The sequence below is a fragment of the Mobula hypostoma genome, chromosome 10 (genome assembly GCF_963921235.1).
Source record: "Mobula hypostoma chromosome 10, sMobHyp1.1, whole genome shotgun sequence".
NCBI classification, from domain to species: domain Eukaryota; kingdom Metazoa; phylum Chordata; class Chondrichthyes; order Myliobatiformes; family Myliobatidae; genus Mobula; species Mobula hypostoma.
This window is the reverse complement of record NC_086106.1, coordinates 78,677,377-78,705,084: the sequence shown is the minus strand read 5'-3', so window position 1 is coordinate 78,705,084 and position 27,708 is coordinate 78,677,377. Positions and strand designations below refer to the sequence as shown.

The following is a 27,708-nucleotide window of genomic DNA, read 5'->3' as shown; positions in this document are numbered from 1 at the left end:
GCCCGCCTCGGGATTGATTGACAGGCGCAGGGGATGAGCCCGCCTCGGGATTGATTGACAGGCGCAGGGGACGAGCCCGCCTCGGGATTGGTTGACAGGCGCAGGGGATGTGCCCGCCTCGGGATTGATTGACAGGCGCAGGGGATGAGCCCTCCTCGGGACTGATTGACAGGCGCAGGGGATGTGCTTGCCTCGGTTTGGAGTGATTGGCAAGCAGGTGCAGGAGCATTGTGGGACAGGAAGAGACATGCGCAGACTGAGCCATTTCTCGTTCATTTGCCGAGAGGAGCAGGAAGATGGCGGATGGAGATGGTGAGTGGGCTCAAGAGTCGGGAGAGTAAAAAATGTCGTACTTAATAGTTGCAGCAAAGCAAGAATACTGCACGTAGAATTCATGCAGCCGCTATTAATGGTGGTGGTGTGAGAGTTGCAGCCTGATAATCTCAAAGGGGGACTATTGGCGGATACGAGCTGGCGGCTGCCGGTCACTGTGTTGGGCATCATCGAGGGCTCCGCAGCGTTTATGTAGTGCTCATTTCGGTTGTATACGGGGTCCTGGCCGTCTCCTGTAGTTGGAAGGAGTTTCGGTGCATCTTTCGGCTTCCTGTGAACCGGGAGCCAGGCGGAGATGCCGAGCACGTGGCGGGCACCTCGTGGTCGCTGCTCGAACCACCAGGCCTGACTTTATGTCCGCCCCCTCTCCCACACATCCAGTTTCAAATGTGCAACTTACTCTGAGTTTAGCAAGTTATTCTGTCCCCCCAATTGTACGGAGTACTCTTTGTTAATTGATGTTGAGGCTGTATAGTATGGTAAGTATTAGGTAGATCATAAGACCATTGATACAGGAGCAGGATTAAGCCATTTCGCCCATCGAGCCTGCTTTGCTATTTCATCGTGGCTAATGCATTTCTCTGTTAGTCGCAATCTGCTGCCTTCTCCCCGTAACTCTTCGTGCCCTGACTAATCAATAACCTATCAGCCTCCGCCTTAAAATGTTGCAATGAATTTCACAGATTATCCACTCTGGCTAAAGAAATTCCTCCCAACCTCCGTTCTGAATGGTCATCTATTCTGAGGCTGTGCCCTCTGGTCCTTGACTCCACCACCACAGGAGACATCCTCTCCCCATGCCTTTCAATGTTCGATGGGTTTCAATGATATTCCCCCCTTCTGAATACGAGTGTATGCAGGCCCAGAGCCATCGATCGATCCTCGCGTGGTAAGCCTTCCATTCCCGGAATACTCGAACTTCCATTGAACCCTTTCCAATGTCAGCACACCCTTACTTTGATAAGAGACCCAAAACTGCTCACAATACTCCAAGTAGGGCCTTACCAGTGGCTTATAAAGCCTCAACATTACATACAAGAGAAAATCTGCAGATGCTGGAAATTTACATTACATCTTGCTTTTGTATATTCTCTCAAAATGAAAGCTAACATTGCATTTGCCTTTCTCACCACCAACTCAACCTGTAGGGAATCCTGCATGAGGACTCCCTTTGTACCTTGGGTTTTTGAATTTTCTCTTGAAAAGAAAATAATTCTTTCAAAGTGCATGACTATACATTTTCTGACACTTCCATCTGTCACTACTTTGCCCAATCTTCTAATCTGTTTAACCCCTGCAGCCTACCTGTATCCTCAACACTACTTCGAACTATGCCATCCAGCAACCCCCGATTTAACTAGCCCAATCGTGACAATTTGCATTGGACAATTAATCTACTAAATGATGTGCCTTTGACTGTAGGAGGAAATAGCATCTGGAGAAAACCCACTGATTCTACAGAGAGGGTGTACAGTGGGTACCTGGACTGAACTCAGGCAGTCTGATCTGGAATAGCGTCGTGCTAACCGCTGTGCTACTGTGCACCCATAACTTTATTCAGATGAGTTGTGAGATGGGACTGTTGTCTTCTTACTCAACCCTGATTATAGGCTTCTGAGTTCAATCTTGAAATAGAGTGCTTCATGTAGTCAGCCATTCCAGCCTATTTCTGACACTTTATTAGCCAAACTTAGATTTCATTCATTTCCAATATGCCCTCAATTATTTACCAGTGTTGCCATGGCTTAGAGAAATAGAGGCTAGGTTACAATATTGTGGGCCGAAGGGCCTGTAATGTGCTGTGGGTTTCTGTTCTATGTCACTAGTTGTCAGTTTCCTTTGGTCTCTTCCGCTACCCTTCCTCCCAACACTTCTGCTCCAACCCCTCACTTTTCTCTAGTGAAGGTGAAGGTTGGCCTGCAATTCACTCCTTTTGTCTCAGCAGGTGCATCTGCTCTGTTGTGTATTTGCAGTATTTAATGTTTTTGTTGCAACCACATTGTCTTTAGTTGGCTTTGTAACTCCATTAGATTTTACTGAAATATTCTGAAAGACATTCACGGTAAAGAACGTATAACATATTCCCTAAATAATTTCTTTCTTCTTGCAGCATCTGCTAAGAAACAAAAGAAACACAAGAAGAAATCTGAAGAAAGTATTGGGGTATGTTTCCACGTTAAATTTTTTTGGTCTATCCGCGCAAGTTGAAAGTCAATACTTCACTGCAGTTTACAACAATGCTGTAAACCTGGCTTGGCATAAATTTCTTGTGCTATATTGCTAAGAGTAGCTGAAGCTGTCTAATCTCGAAATCATGTGAAGGCAGGTTGATTCATAATTGGGGTATTGCCGGAAATGAAGTGATTTACTTTCAATGGCAAATAGTCTTTACTGCTTGCTGTCAGCTGCTGTAGTGGTAACTGCTTTGACCTTGTACTTCGTTCAGTTTGACACCTTCATCTTTAGGCATTCTTTTTTCTCGTGGCTGAAAGCTTGTTGGTACACTGATTTCATTGTCAAAATCCAAGATATTAGAAGTGATCTGTGCATTTAAACCGTATCTTGCTATGGAACTTGGTGGAGGGTGGTGGTGTAGATTAGAAGTGTAAATCTGTTTTGTCTGTTTAAGTATAATTGCATCTATATTCTCTGTTGAATGATGGTAATTTTGAGCTCAGCCTTCAAATGTATACTTTCTCAAGTGCCATTGCATATTGTAATCACCTGTCTGAAGTTGAAGTATCCTTGGTTTGAGATGGAGTGAATCTAGCTTGAATGGGTTCTATTGGACATGAGATATAGCAATGAAGAGAAATACGTTGAGGTGACGATGCAGCCTGCACTGCGATTGTCTTGTGGAATTGTTGTTCACAATTTACGTGCTATAGTGAAGCAGATTTAAGATAGACATTTCTGCGGGCAGTCAAACACAGTAAGAATGTGCCACAGTTTCTCTCAGTTGACATAAGTGTAATATTTTTGTGAGTTGAAGGCTACAGCTGGTTCATGCTGCTTCCTTCATTTCTTAATGTTGGCCTGTGGTGAAATTTTCTTTATGGATGGAATCCACACTGTAGATAGAAGAGGAGCTGCGACTGAGAGGAGGGCTGCTGTGGCTGTGGATGTAGTCTTTGTAATGTCCCAGTGCATAGTATGACAGTGTCTTATGACCTGCTACAAAATTAATTCAAAGTTCTTCTATTTGCAGGACATCCAGCAGGTGACTGACTTTCTGATCGCACCAGAATCAAAGGCAGTAAAGTTAGATACGTCTCATTGGCCTTTGTTGTTGAAGGTAATCTCACCTGCATATGAGGCTAATATGTAACAGAAGAATTGTTAATTTAATACTTTTAAATCAGCTTGTTTAATGTTGATTCGCAGTAAAGTTTCCATCTGGTCTTGTGCAACCGGAGTTCCTGATTCCACTCCGATATCGGTCCTGGGATGTAAGCTAACGTCAGTATCACTGACGCAGATTGGCACGTGGGACTGTAGACAGTTAAAACACATTCTATACAATGCACTGTTTTCTGATGGCCTGGTTAACTCTCAAAGGACATCATTGGAGCATTACCTCGTGAAATACCAAACTCCAGTTAGTGGATTTTTCTGTGTGTAAACTGGGTACTCTGTTCACCTGTGTTTTATTGTGTTTATTGCTTCTGAAGGGATTTGGTAAATCCTGGGGGCAGTTCTCTTCAATATACTCGTTGTTTTTGCAGAATTTTGACAAGCTTAATGTAAGGACAGCTCATTACACGCCTATTCCAAGTGGCTGTTCGCCCCTCAAGCGGGAAATCACTGACTATGTAAGGTAAGTTTGTACATTGGAGTCAGTCATCCAATATGAGGTGCTTGACATTAGTGTGTGAGGGCCAGGAAACCTCTCATTTTTTTCCTGCCAGGAATGTTGCGCCATCCTCTCATCCTTGCACATCTCCATGAGACCTCATATTTCAGTTTCATTCAGTCCATCTTCAGAGCTACATTTCACCACTTGAATCAAGTTTCTGCTGTTGTATTTCAACTCTGATCTAAGTAACTAACATTCTGTTCCATTTTTTCAACGATACTTTATTTTATCATTCATTTGACATGTCTGCAGAATTTGAAACCATTAAATCCATAATTCTTCAATAGGATCTCTCCACTTTCATCCGTGTGTGCACTTGCTTCTGACTGGGCAAGTCATTGCTATACAACTATTCTCTACCATAACCCAACTTCCTCATTAGATTCTATAGGTCTACTGCTATTCCTCATCCACAACATTGTTTCGAAGTCCCGCGTTTCTTGCCCTCCCAGTTTTCATTTTCTAACACTGATTCTCATTTACTTCTCATCTTAATTGCTTGAAAGCCAATTTTCCTTTCAAAACAAGTTGTCCCCTAAAACTGAACCATCTTATTTATATCTAGAGCATTGTATTTAGCCTTCCTGACTTTCAGACCTTATTGTTATAGAAACATAGAAAATAGGTGCAGGAGTAGGCCATTTGGCCCTTCGAGCCTGCACCGCCATTTATTATGATCATGGCTGATCATCCAACTCAGAACCCCGCCCCAGCCTTCCCTCCATACCCCCTGACCCCTGTAGCCACAAGGGCCATATCTAACTCCCTCTTAAACATAGCCAATGAACTGGCCTCAACAGTTTCCTGTGGCAGAGAATTCCACAGATTCACCACTCTGTGTGAAGAAGTTTTTCCTAATCTCGGTCCTAAATGGCTTCCCCTCTATCCTCAAACTGTGACCCCGCGTTCTGGACTTCCCCAACATCGGGAACAATCTTCCTGCATCTAGCCTGTCCAATCCCTTTAGGATCTTGTACGTTTCAATCAGATCCCCCCTCAATCTTCTAAATTCCAACGAGTACAAGCCCAGTTCATCCAGTCTTTTTTCATATGAAAGTCCTGCCATCCCAGGAATAAATCTGGTGAACCTTCTTTGTACTCCCTCTATGGCAAAGATGTCTTTCCTCAGATTAGGGGACCAAAACTGCACACAATACTCCAGGTGTGGTCTCACCAAGGCCTTGTACAACTGCAGTAGTACCTCCCTGCTCCTGTACTCGAATCCTCTTGCTATAAATGCCAGCATACCATTCGCCTTTTTCACCGCCTGCTGTACCTGCATGCCCACTTTCAATGACTGGTGTATAATGACACCCAGATCTCGTTGCACCTCCCCTTTTCCTAATCGGCCACCATTCAGATAATAATCTGTTTTCCTATTTTTGCCACCAAAGTGGATAACTTCACATTTATCCACATTAAATTGCATCTGCCATGAGTTTGCCCACTCACCCAACCTATCCAAGTCACTCTGCATCCTCTTAGCATCCTCCTCACTGCTAACACTGCCACCCAGCTTCGTGTCATCCGCAAACTTGGAGATGCTGCATTTAATTCCCTCATCCAAGTCATTAATATGTATTGTAAACAACTGGGGTCCCAGCACTGAGCCTTGCGGTACCCCACTAGTCACCGCCTGCCATTCTGAAAAGGTCCCGTTTATTCCCACTCTTTGCTTCCTGTCTGCTAACCAATTCTCCACCCACACCAATACCTTACCCCCAATACCGTGTGCTTTAAGTTTGCACACTAATCTCCTGTGTGGGACCTTGTCAAAAGCCTTTTGAAAATCCAAATATACCACATCCACTGGTTCTCCCCTATCCACTCTACTAGTTACATCCTCAAAAAATTCTATGAGATTCGTCAGACATGATTTTCCTTTCACAAATCCATGCTGACTTTGTCCGATCATTTCACCGCTTTCCAAATGTGCTGTTATCACATCCTTGATAACTGACTCCAGCAGTTTCCCCACCACCGACGTTAGGCTAACCGGTCTATAATTCCCCAGTTTCTCTCTCCCTCCTTTTTCAAAAAGTGGAGTTACATTAGCCACCCTCCAATCCTCAGGAACTAGTCCAGAATCTAACGAGTTTTGAAAAATTATCACTAATGCATCCACTATTTCTTGGGCTACTTCCTTAAGCACTCTAGGATGCAGACCATCTGGCCCTGGGGATTTATCTGCCTTCAATCCCTTCAATTTACCTAACACCACTTCCCTACTAGCATGTATTTCACTCAGTTCCTCCATCTCACTGGACCCTCTGTCCCTTACTATTTCTGGAAGATTATTTATAGAAACATAGAAAATAGGTGCAGGAGTAGGCCATTCGGCCCTTCGAGCCTGCACCGCCATTTATTATGATCATGGCTGATCATCCAACTCAGAACCCAGCCTTCCCTCCATACCCCGTGACCCCTGTAGCCACAAGGGCCATATCTAACTTCCTTTTAAACATAGCTAATGAACTGGCCTCAACAGTTTGCTGTGGCAGAGAATTCCACAGATTCACCACTCTCTGTGTGAAGAAGTTTTTCCTAACCTCGGTCCTAAAAGGCTTCCCCTCTATCCTCAAACTGTGACCCCTCGTTCTAGACCTCCCCAACATCGGGAACAATCTTCCCGCATCTAGCCTGTCCAATCCCTTTAGGATCTTATACGTTTCAATCAGATCCCCCCTCAATCTTCTAAATTCCAACGAGTACAAGCCCAGTTCATCCAGTCTTTCTTCATATGAAAGACCTGCCATCCCAGGAATCAATCTGGTGAACCTTCTTTGTACTCCCTCTATGGCAAGGATGTCTTTCCTCAGATTAGGGGACCAAAACTGCACACAATACTCCAGGTGTGGTCTCACTAAGGCCTTGTACAACTGCAGTAGTACCTCCCTGCTCCTGTACTCGAATCCTCTCGCTATAAATGCCAGCATACCGTTCGCCTTTTTCACCGCCTGCTGTACCTGCATGCCCACTTTCAATGACTGGTGTATAATGACACCCAGGTCTCGTTGCACCTCCCCTTTTCCTAATCGGCCACCATTCAGATAATAATCTGTTTTCCTATTTTTGCCACCAAAGTGGATAACTTCACATTTATCCACATTAAATTGCATCTGCCATGAGTTTGCCCACTCACCCAACCTATCCAAGTCACCCTGCATCCTCTTAGCATCCTCCTCACTGCTAACACTGCCACCCAGCTTCGTGTCATCCGCAAACTTGGAGATGCTGCATTTAATTCCCTCATCCAAGTCATTAATATATATTGTAAACAACTGGGGTCCCAGCACTGAGCCTTGCGGTACCCCACTAGTCACCGCCTGCCATTCTGAAAAGGTCCCGTTTATTCCCACTCTTTGCTTCCTGTCTGCTAACCAATTCTCCACCCACACCAATACCTTACCCCCAATACCATGTGCTTTAAGTTTGCACACTAATCTCCTGTGTGGGACCTTGTCAAAAGCCTTTTGAAAATCCAAATATACCACATCCACTGGTTCTCCCCTATCCACTCTACTAGTTACATCCTCAAAAAATTCTATGAGATTCGTCAGACATGATTTTCCTTTCACAAATCCATGCTGACTTTGTCCGATCATTTCACCGCTTTCCAAATGTGCTGTTATCACATCCTTGATAACTGACTCCAGCAGTTTCCCCACCACCGACGTTAGGCTAACCGGCCTATAATTCCCCGGTTTCTCTCTCCCTCCTTTTTTAAAAAGTGGGGTTACATTAGCCACCCTCCAATCCTCAGGAACTAGTCCAGAATCTAACGAGTTTTGAAAAATTATCACTAATGCATCCACTATTTCTTGGGCCACTTCCTTAAGCACTCTGGGATGCAGACCATCTGGCCCTGGGGATTTATCTGCCTTCAATCCCTTCAATTTACCTAACACCACTTCCCTACTAACATGTATTTCGCTCAGTTCCTCCATCTCACTGGACCCTCTGTCCCTTACTATTTCTGGAAGATTATTTATGTCCTCCTTAGTGAAGACAGAACCAAAGTAATTATTCAATTGGTCTGCCATGTCCTTGCTCCCCATAATCAATTCACCTGTTTCTGTTTGCAGGGGACCTACATTTGTCTTTATCAGTCTTTTCCTTTTTACATATCTATAAAAGCTTTTATAGTCCGTTTTTATGTTCTCTGCCAGTTTTCTCTCATAATCTTTTTTCCCCTTCCTAATTAAGCCCTTTGTCCTCCTCTGCTGAACTCTGAATTTCTCCCAGTCCTCAGGTGAGCCACTTTCTCTGGCTAATTTGTATGCTACTTCTTTGGAATTGATACTATCCCTAATTTCTCTTGTCAGCCACGGGTGCACTACCTTCCTTGATTTATTCTTTTGCCAAACTGGGATGAACAATTGTTGTAGTTCATCCATGCAACCTTTAAATGCCTGCCATTGCATATCCACCGTCAATCCTTGAAGTGTCATTTGCCAGTCTATCTTAGCTAATTCATGTCTCATACCTTCAAAGTTACCCCTCTTTAAGTTCAGAACCTTTGTTTCTGAATTAACTACGTCACTCTCCATGTTAATGAAGAATTCCACCATATTATGGTCACTCTTACCCAAGGGGCCTCTCACGACAAGATCGCTAATTAACCCTTCCTCATTGCTCAAAACCCAGTCCAGAATAGCCTGCTCTCTAGTCGGTTCCTCGACATGTTGGTTCAAAAAACCATCCTGCATACATTCCAAGAAATCCTCTTCCTCAGCACCTTTACCAATTTGGTTCACCCAGTCTACATGTAGATTGAAGTCACCCATTATAACTGCTGTTCCTTTATTGCACACATTTCTAATTTCCTGTTTAATACCATCTCCGACCTCACTACTGCTGTTAGGTGGCCTGTACGCAACTCCCACCAGCGTCTTCTGCCCCTTAGTGTTACGCAGCTCTACCCATATTGATTCCACATCTTCCCGGCTTATGTCCTTCCTTTCTATTGCGTTAATCTCTTCTTTAACCAGCAACACCACCCCACCTCCCCTTCCTTCATGTCTATCCCTCCTGAATATTGAATATCCCTGAACGTTGAGCTCCCATCCCTGGTCACCCTGGAGCCATGTCTCTGTGATCCCAACTATATCATAATCATTAATAACAATCTGCACTTTCAATTCATCCACCTTATTACGAATGCTCCTTGAATTGACACATAAAGCCTTCAGGCGCTCTTTTACAACTCTCTTAGCCCTTATACAATTATGTTAAAAAGTGGCCCTTTTTAATGCTTGCCCTGGATTTGTCGGCCTGCCACTTTTACTTTTCTCCTTTGTACTTTTTGCTTCTACTCTCACTTTACACCCCTCTGTCTCTCTGCACTGGTTCCCATCCCTCTGTTGTGAACTAACCTCCTCACGCCTAGCCTCTTTAATTTGATTCCCACCCCCCAACCACTCTAGTTTAAAGTCACCTCAGTAGCCCCTGCTAATCTCCCTGCCAGGATATTGGTCCCCCTAGGATTCAAGTGTAACCCGTCCTTTTTGTACAGGTCACGCCTGCGCCAAAAGAGGTCCCAATGATCCAAAAACTTGAATCCCTGCCCCCTGCTCCAATCCCTCAGCCACGCATTTATCCTCCACCTCATCGCATTCCTACTCTCACTGTCGCGTGGCACAGGCAGTAATCCCGAGATTACTACCTTTGCGGTCCTTTTTCTCAACTCCCTTCCTAGCTCCCTATATTCTCCTTTCAGGACCTCATCCCTTTTCCTACCTATGTCATTGGTACCTATATGTACCACGACCTCTGGCTCCTCACCCTCCCACTTCAGGATATCTTGGACACGATCAGAAATATCCCGGACCCTGGCACCAGGGAGGCAAACTACCATCCGGGTCTCTGGACTGCGTCCACAGAATCGCCTATCTGACCCCCTTACTATCGAGTCCCCTATCACAACTGCCCTCCTCTTCCTTGCCCTACCCTTCTGAGCTACAGGGCCAGACTCTGTGCCAGAGGCACGGCCACTGTCGCTTCCCCCGGGTAAGCTGTCCCCCCCAACAGTACTCAAACAGGAGTACCTGTTGTTAAGGGGCACAGCCACCGGGGTACTCCCCATCACCTGACTTTTCCCCTTCCCCCTCCTAACCGTGACCCACTTGTCTGCCTCCCGTGGCCCCGGCGTGACCACCTGCCTTCCACTCCTCGCTCTCCCTGACCAGATGAAGGTCATCGAGCTCCAGTTCCGTAACGCGGTCCCTTAGGAGCTGCATCTCGATGCACTTGGCGCAGATATAGACGTCCGGGAGGCTTGGAGACTCCAGGGCCTCCCACATCCGACACCGAGAACAGCAAACTGCCCTCACAGTCATAATGCCCCTCTCCTCAAATAGCAACAGAAAATGAATGTCAAACCTTCCTCGCCTCGCCCGCTTCCGCCTAAGCCCGGTGAGCCGAGTCTTCACTCTGCTCCCGGCTCACTCCGCCGCCCGCAAACTACGCTGCCCGCTCTATGAGGCTTTGTTCCTTTTAAATCTGCCGCGCTGCACTGCCCGACGTCACACGCCTGCGCAGTCCCGCCTCTCAGAAAGCCGTTGGAGAAAAAAAATAACGAAAATTTCAAAAATCTCTTTCTCGGCACTCCCACTCAGACTCTCAGACTCCTTCTTCGAATCAAACCCGAAGCAGGATGTCTGCCCTTTTAAATCTGCCGTTATATGGAGGTATTGTATAAATGGGAGTTAATCGTTCTGTGAAAGCATGTCAATATCAGAGATGTCTCTGTAGGTCTGGATTCATTAACCTTGATAAGCCGGCAAACCCATCCTCGCACGAAGTGGTGGCATGGATACGCAGGATTCTACGGGTGGAAAAGACCGGTCACAGTGGAACGCTGGATCCTAAAGTTACGGGCTGTCTAATTGTGTGCATAGAACGAGCAACTCGACTAGTTAAATCCCAACAGAGTGCTGGTGAGTGGATTCCTTTGCTGGTCTGTATAATGTTGCATTAGCATTTGAGATGGGTGATTATAATTTTTTATTTACTTTTGTAATGTGAAAACCTAATACACACAAGCTGAAGTTTCAACCTTTTGGTAGTTTTGTAAGTTTGTTTCAGTGGGTTTTAATGTCTCTGGGTGCTGCTCTGGGTTATTTTTGTCTTTAGTCATCCCTCTTGGTTTGGATTATGTAAGGGATCTTATAAGTGATCTTGAGCTTCTCAAACTCTTAATTTGAGATACAGTACCTGACGTGGCCTTTCCTGACAACTCTTTTGCTGTCAATTGTAGGCAAAGAGTATGTGGGAATAGTTCGGCTGCACAATGCTATTGAAAGTGAACTTCAGCTTAGTCGGGTGAGTAGGAATATATTGTTCGGAAATGTTAAGATGTGTACTGTAAGTGTCCAGGTATGTAACGTGTGCTATAGGTGCTGATTCCATAAATTACCCAAATCTCAGCTGATTTTGGAAGTAAATGCAAAATATGCCACAATGTCAAGATAAAAATCCCCCAAGTTAGTTTCTGTGCTCAAGTTTTAAACTGGCACACATATCCTAATACATAATTGTTCAATAGTCTATACTATGTACGTGAAATGATGAACAAGTTTATCCATTCTCTGAGAAATGCAAGCCACTTGCTTCACTGCATGCTGATTCCTGTTCTAGGTTCAGTGTGTATTTCATCTACCTTGTGCCACATCTTCTCAGTGTTTTACTGACAAGTTATTGGTACCTGATTAGGTGTATGTGATGCGAGATGGTTTGTCAGGGTTTGGGACTATTTTGTACTCCCGCCTATAAAGATGAGTGATGCATCTGATCACGTGCGTGAATGATTCTAATTGTAATTTGACTAACCAGAGAGGTTTCTGATTGAAATTCCAGTGTCCTGGAGCACTGCTATGATTCTATGAAGTTAATTAGTTTGTAACTGACCACAGGCATTTGTTACCTTGCTCCCAGCCTGTCATAGAAATTTCTGCCATGCCTGTCAAATGCTCAAGCTTTATTCTTGGATCTATGAAATTGAAGCTTTCAAGTCTTAGCTATACTGCGAAACTTGGGATATTTTGTAATCCTATACTTTAACCAAGAGCAATTAGTAATGTTCTGCTTAATACTAAATGAGTTTTTATTTTTGCACTAAGGGCTTGGACATGCTGACAGGCGCTTTATTCCAACGTCCTCCCTTGATTGCTGCTGTTAAAAGACAATTAAGAGTCCGGACCATCTATGACAGCAAATTAATTGAGTATGATCCAGAGAGGCGACTGGGTGAGTACTAACTGTTCCAATACCAATTTGCTGATCAGTATTCTGCAAACATTCATATGCATTTCCAAGATACATTTTAAGATCTTAATCCTGATTTTTAGGAATTGTTATTAGCTATATAGGAGCTTGTTTGTAGCAGTGCATAAAATTAGTAATGTATAGTTTTGTAATACATGGTGCTGCAACTGCGGTGTTAATTTTCATGGCATTTACACTCTGTATGTGTGCCCATGATAACAGGAACTTGAGGATTGCACTCAAGGATGTGCTTGGCTTTAGTTCTAGGTTGCACTTGGCCTTTTTACTGCTGTCTAGTTTCCAGAGTCCTGGAACACTGGTATGAATCTATGAAGTTAATTCGTTTGCAAATGACCACAGGCATTTGTTGCCTTGCTCCCAAGCCTGTCCTAGCAATTTGCTTTTGCTAACAGTTTGTGCCATGATTTATGAATGTCTAATGATCACCGATGTGAACGCGTTTGCAGATACAGTAGTGAAGGTGGGATGTGTGAATGCTTTTTCATCCAGGACAGTCTGATTGAGCTCAGATTGTTGGAGTTGTGAGGCAGTCATTCTGATTGACCCACTGAGTCACTTCGAGAAAAGACGGGGAGAGGTGAGAGCATGGTTAAAAAGAATGTCAGTCTATGGAGCCAAAGGGGAACCATGACTCAGGTGATCATTTGCCTAAGGTGTGCATCCTTCCATTGGGCAAAGTGGCATTGATTCACTTGGTGAGTAGTTAAAATACATGCACTGTAGTTTGGGATGAGTTTTCAGAATCAGGTTTAGAAGCACTGACCTGTCATGAAGTATGTTTTACGACATTATACAAAATTACTTTTTAAGTTGGAATGAGAAATAAGTGTTGCAAAAAGAGCAGAAGAGGTAGTGTTTGTTTATGGACAATTCAGGAATCTGCTGCTGAAATGTGTCCCCCTCAAGCTCTTGATAGTAGTGAGATGAGGGCATATCCTGGGTGGTTGGGGTCCTTAACGGTGGATGGGGCCTTTTTGGGGCATCGCCCTCTGAAGACAGCTTTGACGATGTGAAGGCTAATGCCAGTGATGGAGATGCAGAAATTTACAATCATCTGCAACCTTTTCTGATCCTGTCCAGTGCCTTATACCAGATGGTTTTACAGCTAGCTAGAGTGCTCTCTACAGTAAATCAGTAGAAATTTGCTAGTGACGTACTAATTCTCAAGCCCCTAATGCTGTATAGTTGCTGCCATGCGTTCATAGTTGCATTATTATGTTGTGCCCAGGTAAAACCTCAGACATGTTGACAACGGGAACTTGAAACAGCTCACTTTTTCCACTGCTGACCTCCTTTAGTGGACCAGTGCACGTTCCCTTGACTTTTTCTCTTTCTGAAATCTATGATCAATTCCTTGTTTTACTGACATTAACTGGTGGTTGTTGCAATACCGTTGTATCAGCTGTGATCTTTCTGACTCCTTTATAACTTCTTGTTACCATCTGAGATCCTGTCTTTGGTGAATTTGTAGGTGGCACTTGCTCTGCGCCTAGCTGCAGATTCATAGGTGTGGAGTGTAAAGCAGCATCCTCGTGGTGCACCTCTTGATTGTCAGCGAGAGAAGTTTCTGATTCGCACCGACAGGTCTTCCAATGAGGAAGTCAGGGATCCAGTTGCAGAGGGAAGCATAGAAGCCCAGGTTTTCAGGCTTATGGTGTTGAATGCTGATTTGTAATAAAATACTGCTGTGTTGTCCATGTGTTCCAAGGCCAAGTGGGGAGCCAGTGAGATTGCATCTGCTGTAGTCCTATTGTGGCAGGTAAATTGTAGTGGGTCCAGGCCCTTGTTTGGACAGGAGTTAAATTTAGCCATGATTGTGAATGGCAGCTGGTGCACTGGTGAAGAATAATGTGTAACTGCATCTAGAAGTAACAGATGGTCACGTACCCCATGACGGGTTAAAGAACCAGCAGAAATGGAAAACACTTTGGAGTCTGGTATTGCTATTAACTAATGGTATTTATTAGTAACTACGCAATACAGTAATATAAAATAAGATAAATCAAACAGGTTAGCAAAGATAATATGTAAGTATGGAAATATAAAAACCAAGCTTCTTCAAGCCTAGGGGCAAATGTATACAGTCTTATGATGATAAGTAAGTACAGTTCGGTTCGTGGTATTGAGTTGAGTAGTGGTGGGGAGAGAGAGTGGGGTTTGGTTCTTCAGGTGAGCTGATGCTGTCGATCTTCCCATTGTCCTCCAAAATCCTTTAGAAGTCACCGAATGTGACCACGAAAAGGGAACCGCTCTTCTGTGGTGGAATTATCAACCCAGGTGAGGGTTGGACACACGAATAACTTTCCACCGGTCACACCTTTTTCACACTGCGAGAGCCACTGATCGATCCTCTAAAAATCTGCCTTTCTGTGGGCACAACAAAGCTCATCCAGTGTCCAAAATCATGGGTGTCTGTGTGTCTACCAGCTGACCTTCTATTTATCTCACCATGCTGAACACCAGCTGTCCATCAAGTAGCTCCTCCCTTCTCCCTCTGTAGGAACACAGAAGCTTTAACAAGGTGCTTGTGTTGAACAAATCTCTCTCTCTCTCTCCCTCTCTCCTCTCCCTCCCTCCCTCTCTCTCTCTCTCTCTCTCTCTCTCTCTCCCCTCTCCCTCTCTCCCCTCTCCCCCTCTCTCTAAACCACGGTTCATAGGGATAATTCAAGATCCCATCACACAGATGAATGTTTTAGGCGGTGTGGCTGATGGTAGAGGGGTTTTAGCGACTGAAATTTTTCAGTTGACCCGGTGGAAGTCTGTCATAAAGGTGAATTGTTAGAATTGACATAAGATATGAGTTTCTTTCTGGCCACATGATGTTAAATGGATGGATTGAGCACATTGTGCCAAGATGACTCTTATCCATCACCCTTAACTGATGGCTGTAACCTTGTTTACTTCATTGTGAATGTTTAAACAGGGGCATTTTAAGCAGCTGAGAAATAACAGGTTTGGATTATTAGCACTCTCGTCTCATTTCATTTGGGAGGTGCTACAGGAGCAAATTGTAACTACTGTATTGTGAAATTTTGGTCTGCAGATCAATGTTCTATGAAGTGCCAGTTTGCCTTCGTGATGCTTTTATTCAAAGTAGTGTTGTCTAATGTTCTATATCACTGTGGGATAAGTATATCCATCCCTAACGTAAGGACTCAAATTGCATTCCATACTTAGGGTCTTGTGCTGTTGCATCAAAGCTTATTCTTTATCCATCTTACTAATGTATGCCTTGCCGTATCTACTTATTTATCTTGTGTCGAAATATTCAAGTAATCCACTGTATACAACCATCTTGCAGTTTCTCCTAGCTGATTAACTTTTTATTGTACTTTTCCCCCATTGTAATTCTTTGCATTCCCACTCAGCTTTTCTCAGCAAATTAGAATTCAGTTATAGTGAATTTAAACACGTATATGGTACCATATGCCACCTTGCGATTCATTTTCTTGCAAGCATTTACAGCCAAAAATACAGTAGTTTTACAAAACTGCGCACGGGCAGACTGACAACCAGTTGCTGTGCAAAAGCAGACAAAATGTGCAATTAAAATAATACTGAGAACATCAGTTGTGAAGAGTCCTTAAAAGTGAGTTTGTAGGTCATCAAGAGTACAGAATGATGAATGAAGTTATCCATGCTGATTCACGAGTCTGATGGTGTAGTTTTAAAGGTGTATGACATTGTATGACCTAAGGCCTGCTCTTCACTGAGCTGCTGACTCTCTGCATCTCCATTCCCCTCATGAGTTTTTGGCTCATGGTCTTCGGGCATCTTCCTCTTGCAGTCAATAATCAGCTTTTTAGTTTTTGTTGACATTCAGTGAGAGGTTATTTTTGAGGCCCCACTCGACTGGATTTTCAAATGAAAGGACAGGGTCATAAATAGCTCAAACTCTTAAACATTTGCCAATTGAAAATGACAGTTTTTCTTTTCTGCCCTTTGATTAATAATTTTCAAGATAATATACAAACTTTGTATGGCACCTAACCAAATGCTTTTTATCTTCATAATGCATTTGAGAAAATATTTCTGTGCTGTCTAACCAGTAACATTTCTGTATTTAGGAGTCTTCTGGGTGAGCTGTGAAGCAGGAACGTATATCCGAACATTGTGTGTCCATATTGGACTGTTACTTGGTGTTGGCGGTCAGATGCAGGAGCTGCGAAGGGTACGATCTGGAGTAAATGGAGAGAAGGTAGGAATAATTCTTTAAATCTTGTTAATTTAAGTGATTTAAATGAGTTTTGAGAGCCAGCTGATACCCGGTTTACTTTTATTTTCTGATTTGGCCCAAAGTGTTGAGTTCAGTGCAGGTTGCTTTCTCCTGTTCTGGTAATTAAACTTTGGGAAAGTGAAAGGCAGGGGGTCTATGACATGGTGGCCATTGTGTGTGTGTGTCCATCAGGAGACTCCAGGCTGACAATTGTATTTGGAAAATTTCATAGTTTTTGTGTTGGTGATTATTGTTTTATTAATGACAGGATAACATGGTAACAATGCATGACGTGTTGGATGCCCAGTGGCAATATGACCACAACAAGGATGAGACCTATTTACGTCGAGTCATCATGCCCCTTGAAAAGTTGATGGTGACCCACAAACGGATAGTTATGAAGGATAGTGCGGTAAGTAGAGAAGAAAAGTGCACTACTAGCCCCAAGTCAAAATTTGAGTTACAGGTGCATATTGGGCCCATTGGTAAAGTCAAGACTCTTAACAATGTGAGATGTGGTTTAAAATGTCAATTAGTATGCCATTTTCTTTCTCGGAGCTCCCTGTGTTTGAGCTAGTCATGATTATTTGAGAATGACGTCAGCACAATGAGCAAGTCTGTGTTTTGAAGAGTTGAAGAAAGTTAATGACATTGAAATAGTTTTACTTGGTGTGAAGTTGTTTTTAGTGTTTTTGTGTATATATTTCAGATCCAAGTAAATGAGATGAGGTTTTGAGAATGGCTTGAAGTTTGAATCTTGCTGAATACTTTTCTAGTCTTGGGTGGTCTTATGTTACTTTTCTTGCCCTCTCAGGTAAATGCTATCTGTTATGGTGCGAAGATCATGCTCCCTGGTCTGCTAAGGTATGAAGATGGGATTGAGGTGAACCAGGAAATCGTTATTATTACAACAAAGGGAGAAGCAATTTGCATCGGTAATAAGTTAGGGTTGTTTTTTTTAGGCATAATTGGGTGTAATTTATGCATTTAGGAAATTAATTCAATTGCTTTAGACTTTGACCTTACTGTTACTCAAATACTTGGAGCATTAGTCTGCATGTGTGATTATGAACAGAAAGCATTTTTAGTTTGTTAATGCTTAAACTTTTCTCTGAAGTTGCATCTTGATGTCTGTTTGTGTTTGGGTGGCAGCTATTGCTTTAATGACAACGGCAGTGATATCTACATGTGACCATGGTGTGGTGGCAAAGATCAAGCGCGTTATCATGGAGCGGGACACGTACCCACGTAAGTGGGGCCTGGGGCCGAAGGTAAGCCAAGTTTGGACAGCGGGTAGGAACCAGTTGGTCTAGCCACATGATGATATTGATGAGCATTAGCACATTGTGCAAAGATGACTTCCATCTATCACCCATAACTGATGGCTAGTACTTGGATAATATATTTTATGCAAAACTTTGTTTTACATTTTTTGGTGTTGCTGGCTAGTGAATATTCTTAGTGCCTTTTAGAATATGGTGGGAAGTGTCCTCTGCAAAGTAGTAGGCCAAGGGTGGAAAAGAGAAGCTTACCAATTTTAGCAATTGTTTAAATGTACTAAATTTGCTTCCCAAATAGTAGCTGAAGCTGCAGGATTGTGTTGAATTACATACAATAGAAGTTCAAATTCTTCGTATTTACTTTGACAGTGGGAGTCCTTACTGCAGATATTTCCAAACCTGGATGTTGTATCCTGATGTATAGACAAGTTTATAAATTAATGTTTTAATTTTACAGTGAAATTGTTAAAAGCCGGGGCCTTGGTCAGTTTAAAGACTGGGAAATTGAGCCTCAGGAAATGGGAACTAGGCATCCATTGAATGGAATGTAAAAGGGGGAAAAATGAGATCTGTGGTCCCAACTATTAGAGAATAGCAATTATTACTTAGTGAATCACATGCTGAACTGTTGGAACTAAATGATCGGATGGCAGATTGTTGGGAGGTTTACTTGGATGTTTTAGAATGTGAGAAGATTTTCAGATTTTGGAGATTCAGATCAGTATCTAAAACTTCTAATGTAATTTTATTTTTATTTAAAAGGCATGTGAAAAGAAAATGATGATCAAACAGGGTTTGCTAGATAAGCACGGCAAGCCAAATGGAAGTACTCCTGAGTTGTGGAAGAAGAGCTATGTAGATTACGTGTAAGAATTTTACCTTACATATCTGTAGTTGAATTGTAAGTTCTGCCACTTGGTGGCGCTCTGATATCATTGCTGCATAATGAACGCTATTGCAATTGGGCCGCTGTGTGTTGCAGGTTAGTCACATTCAGTGATGTACAATAGATTGGGGCATTCTCCCTGTGTATTGGGAATTGGGGCAGCTACTTATTTGGGACATCTCTTACAGAACAAAACTAATTAAGAAAATAGCCTGGGTTCTCTTTGTTTAATTGGGACAAGAAACTGTCCCCAAACAGTTTCTAACTAGGTATCAGTCAGATGCACTTGTGGCCATTAGCGAACAGTTTTTAAATGGCATCAGTTGCATGTGTCTGTTCAAAATTTGTTTTTTGTTGCTGATATTTGGCGAGGAATAAGCAATAAGACAATTCAGAACTGGTTTGCTCGCTGCGTTTCGAAGCATTCGGGTCATTATTTCAGCAAGTTGGGAACTACAAAGCATTTGAAGGTATTGGCAATCATCTTGAATGTTGCAATGAAAATTGATGTTTCAAGGATGCAGCCAACAAAAGTATTGTTTGAAGGCAGAACATTATCTGCACTAGGTGTCTGCACTAATTTTGTGAATTTATTCAATCAAAAGAACAGCAGCTTACACTTGAATTCCTCCGTAGATAACTATTAGGAACTAATACTGATTTTAGTGTTGTAGTAGTAGTAGTATTGGTAGTGTTGTAATCTGTTCTGTACTTCATTTAAGTACATAATTAGTTACTCAGTTAAATGGTAGCTCATGGTTTGAAAAAATTTATCTAATGAAATACAGTACCGTATGGAACAGGCCCTTGGAGCTGTGCTGTCCAGCTACCCCTGATTTAACCCTAGCCTAATCATGGATCGATTTACAATGATCCATTTAAACAGTATGTCTTTGGACTGTAGGAGGATACTCCCAGAGCATTCACAGAAAACTGAGTCACAGGAAGAATGTACAAATTCCTTACAGACAGCGGCAGGTTCTTCCCAGTAAATTCTTCCCATGATTTTAACTATTTTTATGAAAGTTCAGTTAATTGGGACAGCAGGTCAATTGGGGTAAAATGTACTGGTCCTGCTGACAGGTCTCATTCTGAAATGACAGTACTTTTTCCCATAGATGCTGTTTGGCCTGCTGAGGTCCTCTAGCATTTTGTGTGTGTTAACCAGAATCCACTGTATTTTGTGCTTTTGCTTGTTCAGTGATACAGCGTTGGGTGTACTGTTTATATTGAGGTTGAATTTTCTCTAGTGCAGGGGTTCCCAAACTTTTTTAAGCCATGTACTAATAGCATTAATCAAGGGATCTGTGCATCCCAAGTAGGGAACCCCTGCTGGAGGGTAAAGTGAACTGATAAATCGCTTCAATTTCTATGGGGGGGGGGAATCATAAATCTGATTCCTAGCAGATTGTTATCCCTTTCCAGCCTGGTGTGGCTTCAGAGGGAGTTAGTCTGCAAGAGAAAAAGGAATTGCGAGACAGCTGCAGTTCATTGTGAGATTGTTGGATTCCGCATTTCCTAACATGTTAACATTAATACTTTATCTTCATTTTATAGTCATACGAAAATGGAGATAAAGCATGCAAAAGCAGTCCATTAGTATCTATTTGAAGGTGACACCTTGCATGCACCTCCTTTAATGTGCATTTTTATGAAATTATATTTCTAGTTCTGGAAATCAAGCACCTAGCAGTGTAGAAGCTAGCAATGTGGCACAAAGCCAGGCAGTGAAGGTAAGTATTATATTTGGGGCTTGGGTTAATATTAGCTTAATGGAATATTTTGATTACTGAAGCAAGTTCAATTTCACTTTATATCTTACATCCTTCACGTACTCGAGGAGTAAAAATATTTGTTATGTCTCCGTCTAAATATGCAATCATAGTAATATATAATAAATAGAACAATCAGTGTAACATAGAAATACACTCAAATCAGTGTGAGTTAATCAGTCTGATGGCCTGGTGGAAGAAGCTGTCCCAGAGCCTGTTGGTCCTGGCTTTTATGCTGTGGTACTATTTCCCACATGGTAGCAGCTGGAATAGACCGTGGTTGGGGCAACTCAGGTCCCCAGTGATCCTTCGGGCCCTTTTCTCACACCTGTCTTTGTAAATATCCTGAATCATGGGAGTTCACAATTACAGATGCACTGAGCTGTCCGCACCACTCTCTGCAGAGCCCTGCGATTGAGGGAAGTACAGTTTCCATACCAGGCAGTGATACAGCCGGTCAGGATGCTCTCAATTGTGCCCCTATAGAAAGTTCTTGGGATTTGGGGGCCACACAATTGGTATGTACAGTCCAAGTGAGGTCCTCGGTGATGTTTATGCCAAGGAACTTAACCCCAGATGCATTGATGTCAGTAGAGGTTAACCTGTCTCCATTCCTCCTGTAATCCACAACCAGCTCCTTTGTTTTTGCGACATTGAGGGAGAGGTTGTTTTCTTGACACCACTGTGTCAGAGAGATGACTTCTTCCCTGTAGGCCACCTCATTATTGTTTGTTATTAGGCCAATCAAAGTAGTGTGGTTGGCAAATTTAATTAGCAGATTAGAGCTGTGTGGCGTGGGGCTCCTGTGTTGAGAGAGGGGTGGAGGTGAGTGAGCTGACTCTTACCACCTGCTGGTGATCTGACAGGAAGTCCGGGATCTGGCTGCACAAGGCAGGATGTAGGCCGAGGTCTCTGAGCTTTTTGTCAAGCCTGTATAGAATTATGGTGTTGAATGCTGAATTGTAGCCCAAGAACAGTATTCTCACATAAGCATCTTTATTATGCAGGTGTTTTATTTGTGTGTCCTTATGATTGTCAATTTGCTCATTCAAGAACTTGAGCAGGAGAAAGATGGAGATTGACTGTATAATTGAATGCAGGACTAAGGAACTTTAGTCCCTAAAGCACATTAGGCAATGCACGGAACAGAAAATAACTTCATTATCTAATCCGAACAGTTCCTGCCTCAGCAATGTTTGGTTACTTCTGCAGTCTATCTCAGTCTCATATAAACAAATACCCGAACATTCAAATTGGATGATTCATTTGAGGTGGTGGAAGGCCACTTAGATGCTCTGCAATGATAAAGCATTTGTAACTAGTAAACATTTTGCATGCATATGAGGCCACTTGTTACAGTGGTGCAGTGTGAAAACAGGCCACATCAAGCCCTTATTTGCATTAGATTCTGACAATTTCCTATTAACCAGACCAATTAACTTACTAGCCCACATCTGTGGGATGCGGGAAGAAAGCAGAGTATCTGGGGAAACCAATTCATTCACAGAGCAAACGGGCAAATACCACACCCAGCACCAAGGGATGAAATTGAAATTGACACTAGAATTGAGGCAGCAGATCTATTTGCTGTGCTGTTGTGTTGCACAAGTGTGTAAGATTTTTCTCTCCTGATTCTGAAATTCAAGTCGGGTATTTGTTGTGAGGAACTCTGCTTTAGTGTTGATTCTTCGTTGTTCGCTTTGCATGTATTCTGCAGCGAAAGAGGGGAAGTGAAAGTGAGAGTGATGAATCAATGCCATCCACCCCTGCGAAGCCAAAATCCCCAACAGAGCTGAGTAAGAAAGAAAAAAAGAAAAAGAAGAAAGAGAAGAAGCAAAAGTTACTTGAGGAAGCAGAGGTGAGTGTGTCATGTGTACTGTTGCAAAATGGACGTGTTCCCTTTGAAGCTTGGTGTGATTGCTGTTCGTGGAACAACGTGTAAGCTGGGGAAATTTTAGTTGTCTCCAGATGAAAAAAAGACTTGGTTGAGTTTGTAGTTCACAATTTGTGCACCACTGCCTCTGCTTGAGTTAATAAATATATATTTTAAAAAATTGGATTTAAGCTGCACTGAAGTGGAGAGGTGGGTGTTCAAATGGAATTAGAAAAGTGAGTATTGCCGTCAAGTTGGAGTGATGGGCATGCAGTCTGGTGAGCTAGATATTTCACAAACTATAGTTGTAAAACCTAGTGTATTTCGACCTTTAACCAATATATCTACATTTATTGATCGAATTTTGGGGGGAGGTGAAGAGTGAAGTGGTTGCAAAATGTGGACAGATGTGGTCAGAGAAGAAGCTGCCATACGAGTATAACATGGGAGAAGTGAGAGGTCATTCACACAAGTGTTGATGCACAGATGTCTGCTCTGTATTCCTCATGGTGGAAAAGTAAACACATTGTAGCATGAAATTCAGTACAGGGGTGTGTATCAAAACAAGTTAGTATTACTGAAAATGTATTGGATTTTCAATGAAACTGCATTGGAAGCATTGTAATTTTACCTTCCATGTCCAAGGGTGGGTCCTTTGAAGCATTAAAGTACAAGGTGTCGGTGTTTAAAGTGCATTTTCTTCGAAGAAATAAAGGATGAAGCACTTTAATTAAGGAACTCCTGCAAACCAAAGAGGAGTTAATTTTCCATGAGATCAGTGGGTTTTCGCCAGTGCAGTGGTGGGGGAATGTGTGGTGGCTGTTAGAAAGGCAAGCAAGTTATGGAATAGCCCTACTATCAATGAATTATGAGGGTGTACTCTTAATAAGAATATTGCTGAGAGTAGATTTTATATTCTTCACTATTCTCAGTGAATCTTTCCTTTGTATAGATAAAAACTGAAAAAATTGATCCAGTACCTACATCAGAAACACAAGAGTTCATTCCAGAGGTCAAGAAAGAAAAGAAAAAGAAAAAAGAAATGGAAATTGGAGAGCCTGTGACTGGAGTAAGTGCCATTTAAAGCCACTAATAATTAGTTTATTGATGCAGAATAACAATAGCATTTTCCTGTCAGGTAACAAGATACTTGATCTTTATACAGAATCAACTGTAGTAATTAAAATGCCAAGTTGTGATTGTATTACAAATATGGTTACTTTTTGAGAAAATTACAGGGCTAGGATATTATTGGGGTGAGTTAATATCCAAAATACTTTTGATGACAAATAAAAACTCATCCTGTAGAGTACCAGAGGGAAAACGCCCGGGATGTTTGACAGGAGAGAGCATTGGTTTGAAAGGGAGAATGGATAACAGTAAATTTATTTTAAACTGCTGGGGTTCTGTGGCTATATGTGGAGAAATGGACTGTGATAGGTCTTCTGTGAAGTAATACTGTGGTGCAATAGCAGAATTGGGCTGTTCTATCTCTACCGCCATTCCATCATGGCTGATTTTTTAGCCCTTCCAACCCCATTCTATCTATTAAGAGCCTATCAACCTTCGCCTTAAATGTATTCAATGACTTGGCCTCCACAGCTGTCTGGCAATGAATTCAACAGATTCACCACCCTCTGGTTAAAGAAATTCCTCCATCTGCAACCTAAATGGACATCCCATCTATTTTGAAGGCTGTGCCCTCTGGTCCTAGTCTCGCCCACTATCGGGAAGCATCCTCTTCACGCCCACTCTATCTAGGCCTTTCAGTGTTCAGTAGGTTTCATTGAGATCTCCCCACCCCTCATTCTTCTAAATTCCCAACAAGTACAGATTCCACCCATCTTCATATCATCTGCAGATTTCGCCACAAAGTCTTCAATTCCAGCGTCCAGATCATTGATGCGTAACATAAAAAGCAGCCCCAGTACCGACCCTGCTGAACACCCACTAGAGTCTGACAGCCAACCAGAATAGGTTGCCTTTATTCCCACTCTCCCTTATGCCAGTCAGCCAATCTTTGTGCATTCTGGTATCTTTCCTGTAGTACCATGGGCTCTCATCCTGTTTAATGGCCTGGTGTGTGGCAACTTGTAAAAGACATTCTGAAAATCCAAGTAAACAACATCCACTAGCTGTTATTTCCTCAAAGAATTCCAACACGTTTGTAAGACAAGATTTCTCCATAAAGAAACTATGCTAATTTCAGCATATTCTTCTATGTGCTTCCAAGTACCCTGAAACCTCATCCAAAGTATTTAAGTGGATTATTTGCTGTTTTCATGGAATTGTCAGCTGGTATGGTTTGATTTACTGAACAGAGTAAAATGTAAAGGTATATTGTTTTAAATTGGTTGCTGTTATTACAGTTATGTCTATATCTGGCTGCAAAAATATTGTTGCTGACTTCTGAGGTTCTTGTGACTAATTTAGGATACAAGGTAAATAACTAGTCGTGATGCAGCAGTTAATTTGTTAAATAGTGTGGCCATTTTGTTCATTTACCAATTTAATTAATTGTCTACAGGAGACTGAAAGCTCCAAAAAGAAGAAAAAGAAAAAGGAAAAAGAAAAGGCTGCAACATGCGATTACTGACAAGACTTGAATTTTGGACTGACTTAGCAGAGAGGAGGTGGCTCTTGCAGGGCCAGTGTGACGAGTATTGCGTTACTTTCCTTCCCAGCCATTAGAGGTCTTCAGTTCACGCTGTTTAAATGACCTTCATGCTTAAACTTTGCAGTTTTGTAGCTAGGATTTGTTGGCTCATTCAATACACTATCCTGTTTTAAGGATAATAGTCAAAATTTATTGATGCACTTTTGTGCAGTATGTTAATGCTGTAAGAATGGTGTACTTTGTGGAAAGAGTATCCGGGTAATCTTAACTTCCAGTGACTGCGTAGCAGTGAACGTTTCCTCTTGGGAATATTTTGTATGTGCCATCCCCTTTGCAAAGGGGAGGGGGGCTACTTTTCTGCAGTGAGAGTACCTGGGCAATCTTGATTCTCAGTGACTGCAGAGCAGTGAAATTTCCTACTGGGAATATTTTGTATGTACCATTCCCTTTGCAAAGGGGAACTGTTTTTTTAAATGTCTAAAGCAGCAGTGGACACAACATGGAACCTGACGTCTGCAGAATGCTGTTACAAACCAGCTTAAGATTTTGGTGAAGTTTGGGAAAAGATATGGGTTAGTGTTATTTGGCTCAGATGCTTTCCTATTTGTGTTCCTTTGGTTTTTGTGAAGTTTAAATCCTTCGGAGATTGTAACAGGCTACTATCTCTGCATATGCTCAGGGCACGTTCACCAAATAATAGAAACTGCAACATGATGACTTCAGGAATGTGTTGCCTAGAGTGGAATGAATTTGCAAAGTACTACCAATGTGAATATTTCAGTTATTTTTATATTGGGAATCTAGGTTCCTGTATTAGTTATTGTGTATATTGTAATAAATCTAAACACGTCTTTGGGGGCATCCAGTAAACTTGTCTTGATGTCCATGTTTATGGGTTTTGCCCTCGTTTAACTGTACAGACTTGACTGATTATTGTAACAGGCCTGGTCATTTTTAAAATAAATGGCTCCTTTCTACTTACTGGGCTCATTTCTGTCCATGATATCGCTGTGTAAGGACCTTATTTATGCATTTGGCATTTAGGATGCATGCATATTTTAAATAGAGTATTTTTAAAGTGTTCCCAATTTTTCTACGAAAAGGCATGTAAGAATGGCCTCCTACATGCTAGAACAAATTTGGAAATTGGGTTGAAATGAATATGAAAAATAGCTGAATGAATTTCTGGAATTCTGAAGTAAAAGTTCTGGAAAAAAATGCTGAAATTGCAATGGTTACTGTTGAGATAAGTATCCACAATATGTAAAAGAGCCTGTCGACCTACTTAACTCAGGAAAAGGGTGTTTAATAGGATGCAGAAGGAATACACCAGGTTTTTGTCTATATGGAGTATTTGTTATGGGATTTAGTATTTTCCTCTCCAGTGAACATTAATGGAGATAGATTTCTGGGGTACAGATGGGGTAGACTGCAGGAAATGTAAACTACAATACAGATACAATTGGGTTTCTGGGGGTTAAGATATATGCCTTTGGAAAGAAAAGTTGATAATAGCATGACTGGGAGATCATGCCCCAAATTTTTTTGGAGTAATGAAGAATGGTGATGTGTTTTATTATGAACCAGTAAGGCATACGATTTCACACGTTAGAATGCTACGGAAAGTTACTTTGTGAGATTCAGGAAGAGTTGGCCTTAGTAGGGTGATGGAAGTTTGTTTATTGGACTGGAAGCCTGTGTTGAGTGGTGTGCCTGAGCAGTCAGTGCTCGGCCCATTGCTGTTTGCCATCTATCTCAATGACCTGGATGACAATGTACAATGCTTGGGAAGTTAGCAGATGACTCTTAAGTGGTGTTGATATTGGGAATTGGAGGGATCTTAGTCACAGTGTTGCAGGTAAACTCAATGATGAATAAGGCTTTTAGCGTGCTGACCTTCAGACAGGGCACTGAGTATAGAAGTTATAATTTTTTTGTTGCAGTTGTACAAGATCTAAGGCTGCAATAATCAGTCAAGGATTGATGTTTTCAGTTTTGTCACCTTGCTAAAGGAATGATGTAATTAAGTTGGAAAATTGTGGAGATTTGTGAGGATGTTGCTAGGACCTGAGTTAGGGAGAGAGATTGAACAAGTGGAGACTTTATTCATTGGAGAGTAGGTGGATGAAGGGTGACCTTGGGTGTAAAAAAAAATCATCAAGGACATGGGTAAAATGAATGCAGTTTTTTTTTTGCTCAGGGTGGGGGGGAGGAGAATTGAGATTTAATAGGAAAATGAGGGACAACCTCACTCGGTGTTCTGTATATGGAATGAGCTGCCAGGACAAGTGGTTGAGGCAAATATGTTAACATTTAAAAGATACTTTGACGACTACAAGGATAATAAAAGGTTAGAAGAATTTGGACCAAATGCAGGCAGATGGGACTAGGTTGATGTCTTGATTAACATGGACTGTTTTGGCCCAGGGGCCTGTTTCCATGTTTTAGACTCCAGAGGGTAAAGATTTAGAGGAATTTTGAGGAAATGTTTCACCCAGAGAGGCAGGTACTTGGAATACACTGTTTGAGAATGGGGAAACAGTATTCAAATGTCTAGACAACTGCTAGATGATCAGCTTAATCAGGATG

The 27,708-nt window shown here is 42.2% G+C and overlaps 1 protein-coding gene and 4 non-coding genes across 5 annotated transcripts; all 5 read left to right on the top strand.

Moving 5' to 3' along the window:
• Positions 1 to 246: 246 nt before the first annotated feature.
• On the top strand, positions 247 to 27,708 carry dkc1 (dyskeratosis congenita 1, dyskerin). The gene is made up of 16 exons (XM_063060677.1): positions 247 to 312; positions 2,444 to 2,496; positions 3,542 to 3,628; positions 4,059 to 4,150; positions 10,943 to 11,127; positions 11,448 to 11,512; positions 12,310 to 12,436; positions 16,543 to 16,673; positions 16,960 to 17,103; positions 17,506 to 17,626; positions 17,844 to 17,962; positions 18,734 to 18,837; positions 20,527 to 20,590; positions 22,347 to 22,487; positions 23,455 to 23,571; positions 25,030 to 27,708. The coding sequence occupies exons 1-16, from the start codon at positions 297 to 299 to the stop codon at positions 25,096 to 25,098; spliced, it is 1,635 nt and encodes a 544-aa protein (XP_062916747.1). The 5' UTR covers positions 247 to 296; the 3' UTR covers positions 25,099 to 27,708.
• LOC134353439 (small nucleolar RNA SNORD17) lies at positions 11,750 to 11,985 on the top strand. The gene has a single exon (XR_010019629.1). It is a non-coding gene; the product is annotated as a small nucleolar RNA SNORD17 (small nucleolar RNA).
• Positions 15,287 to 15,362, top strand: LOC134353443 (small nucleolar RNA SNORD83). Its single transcript, XR_010019632.1, has one exon. It is a non-coding gene; the product is annotated as a small nucleolar RNA SNORD83 (small nucleolar RNA).
• On the top strand, positions 16,767 to 16,903 carry LOC134353437 (small nucleolar RNA SNORA36 family). Its single transcript, XR_010019627.1, has one exon. It is a non-coding gene; the product is annotated as a small nucleolar RNA SNORA36 family (small nucleolar RNA).
• Positions 18,004 to 18,078, top strand: LOC134353435 (small nucleolar RNA SNORD83). The gene has a single exon (XR_010019625.1). It is a non-coding gene; the product is annotated as a small nucleolar RNA SNORD83 (small nucleolar RNA).

What these genes read in the sequence shown, in the direction of transcription:
- dkc1 (XM_063060677.1), top strand. An exon ending in TAAATCCCAACAGAGTGCTG is followed by an intron (nt 11,128 to 11,447) that starts GTGAGTGGATTC and finishes TGTCAATTGTAG; the next exon opens with GCAAAGAGTATGTGGGAATA. An exon ending in CTGGAGTAAATGGAGAGAAG is followed by an intron (nt 16,674 to 16,959) that starts GTAGGAATAATT and finishes TATTAATGACAG; the next exon opens with GATAACATGGTAACAATGCA.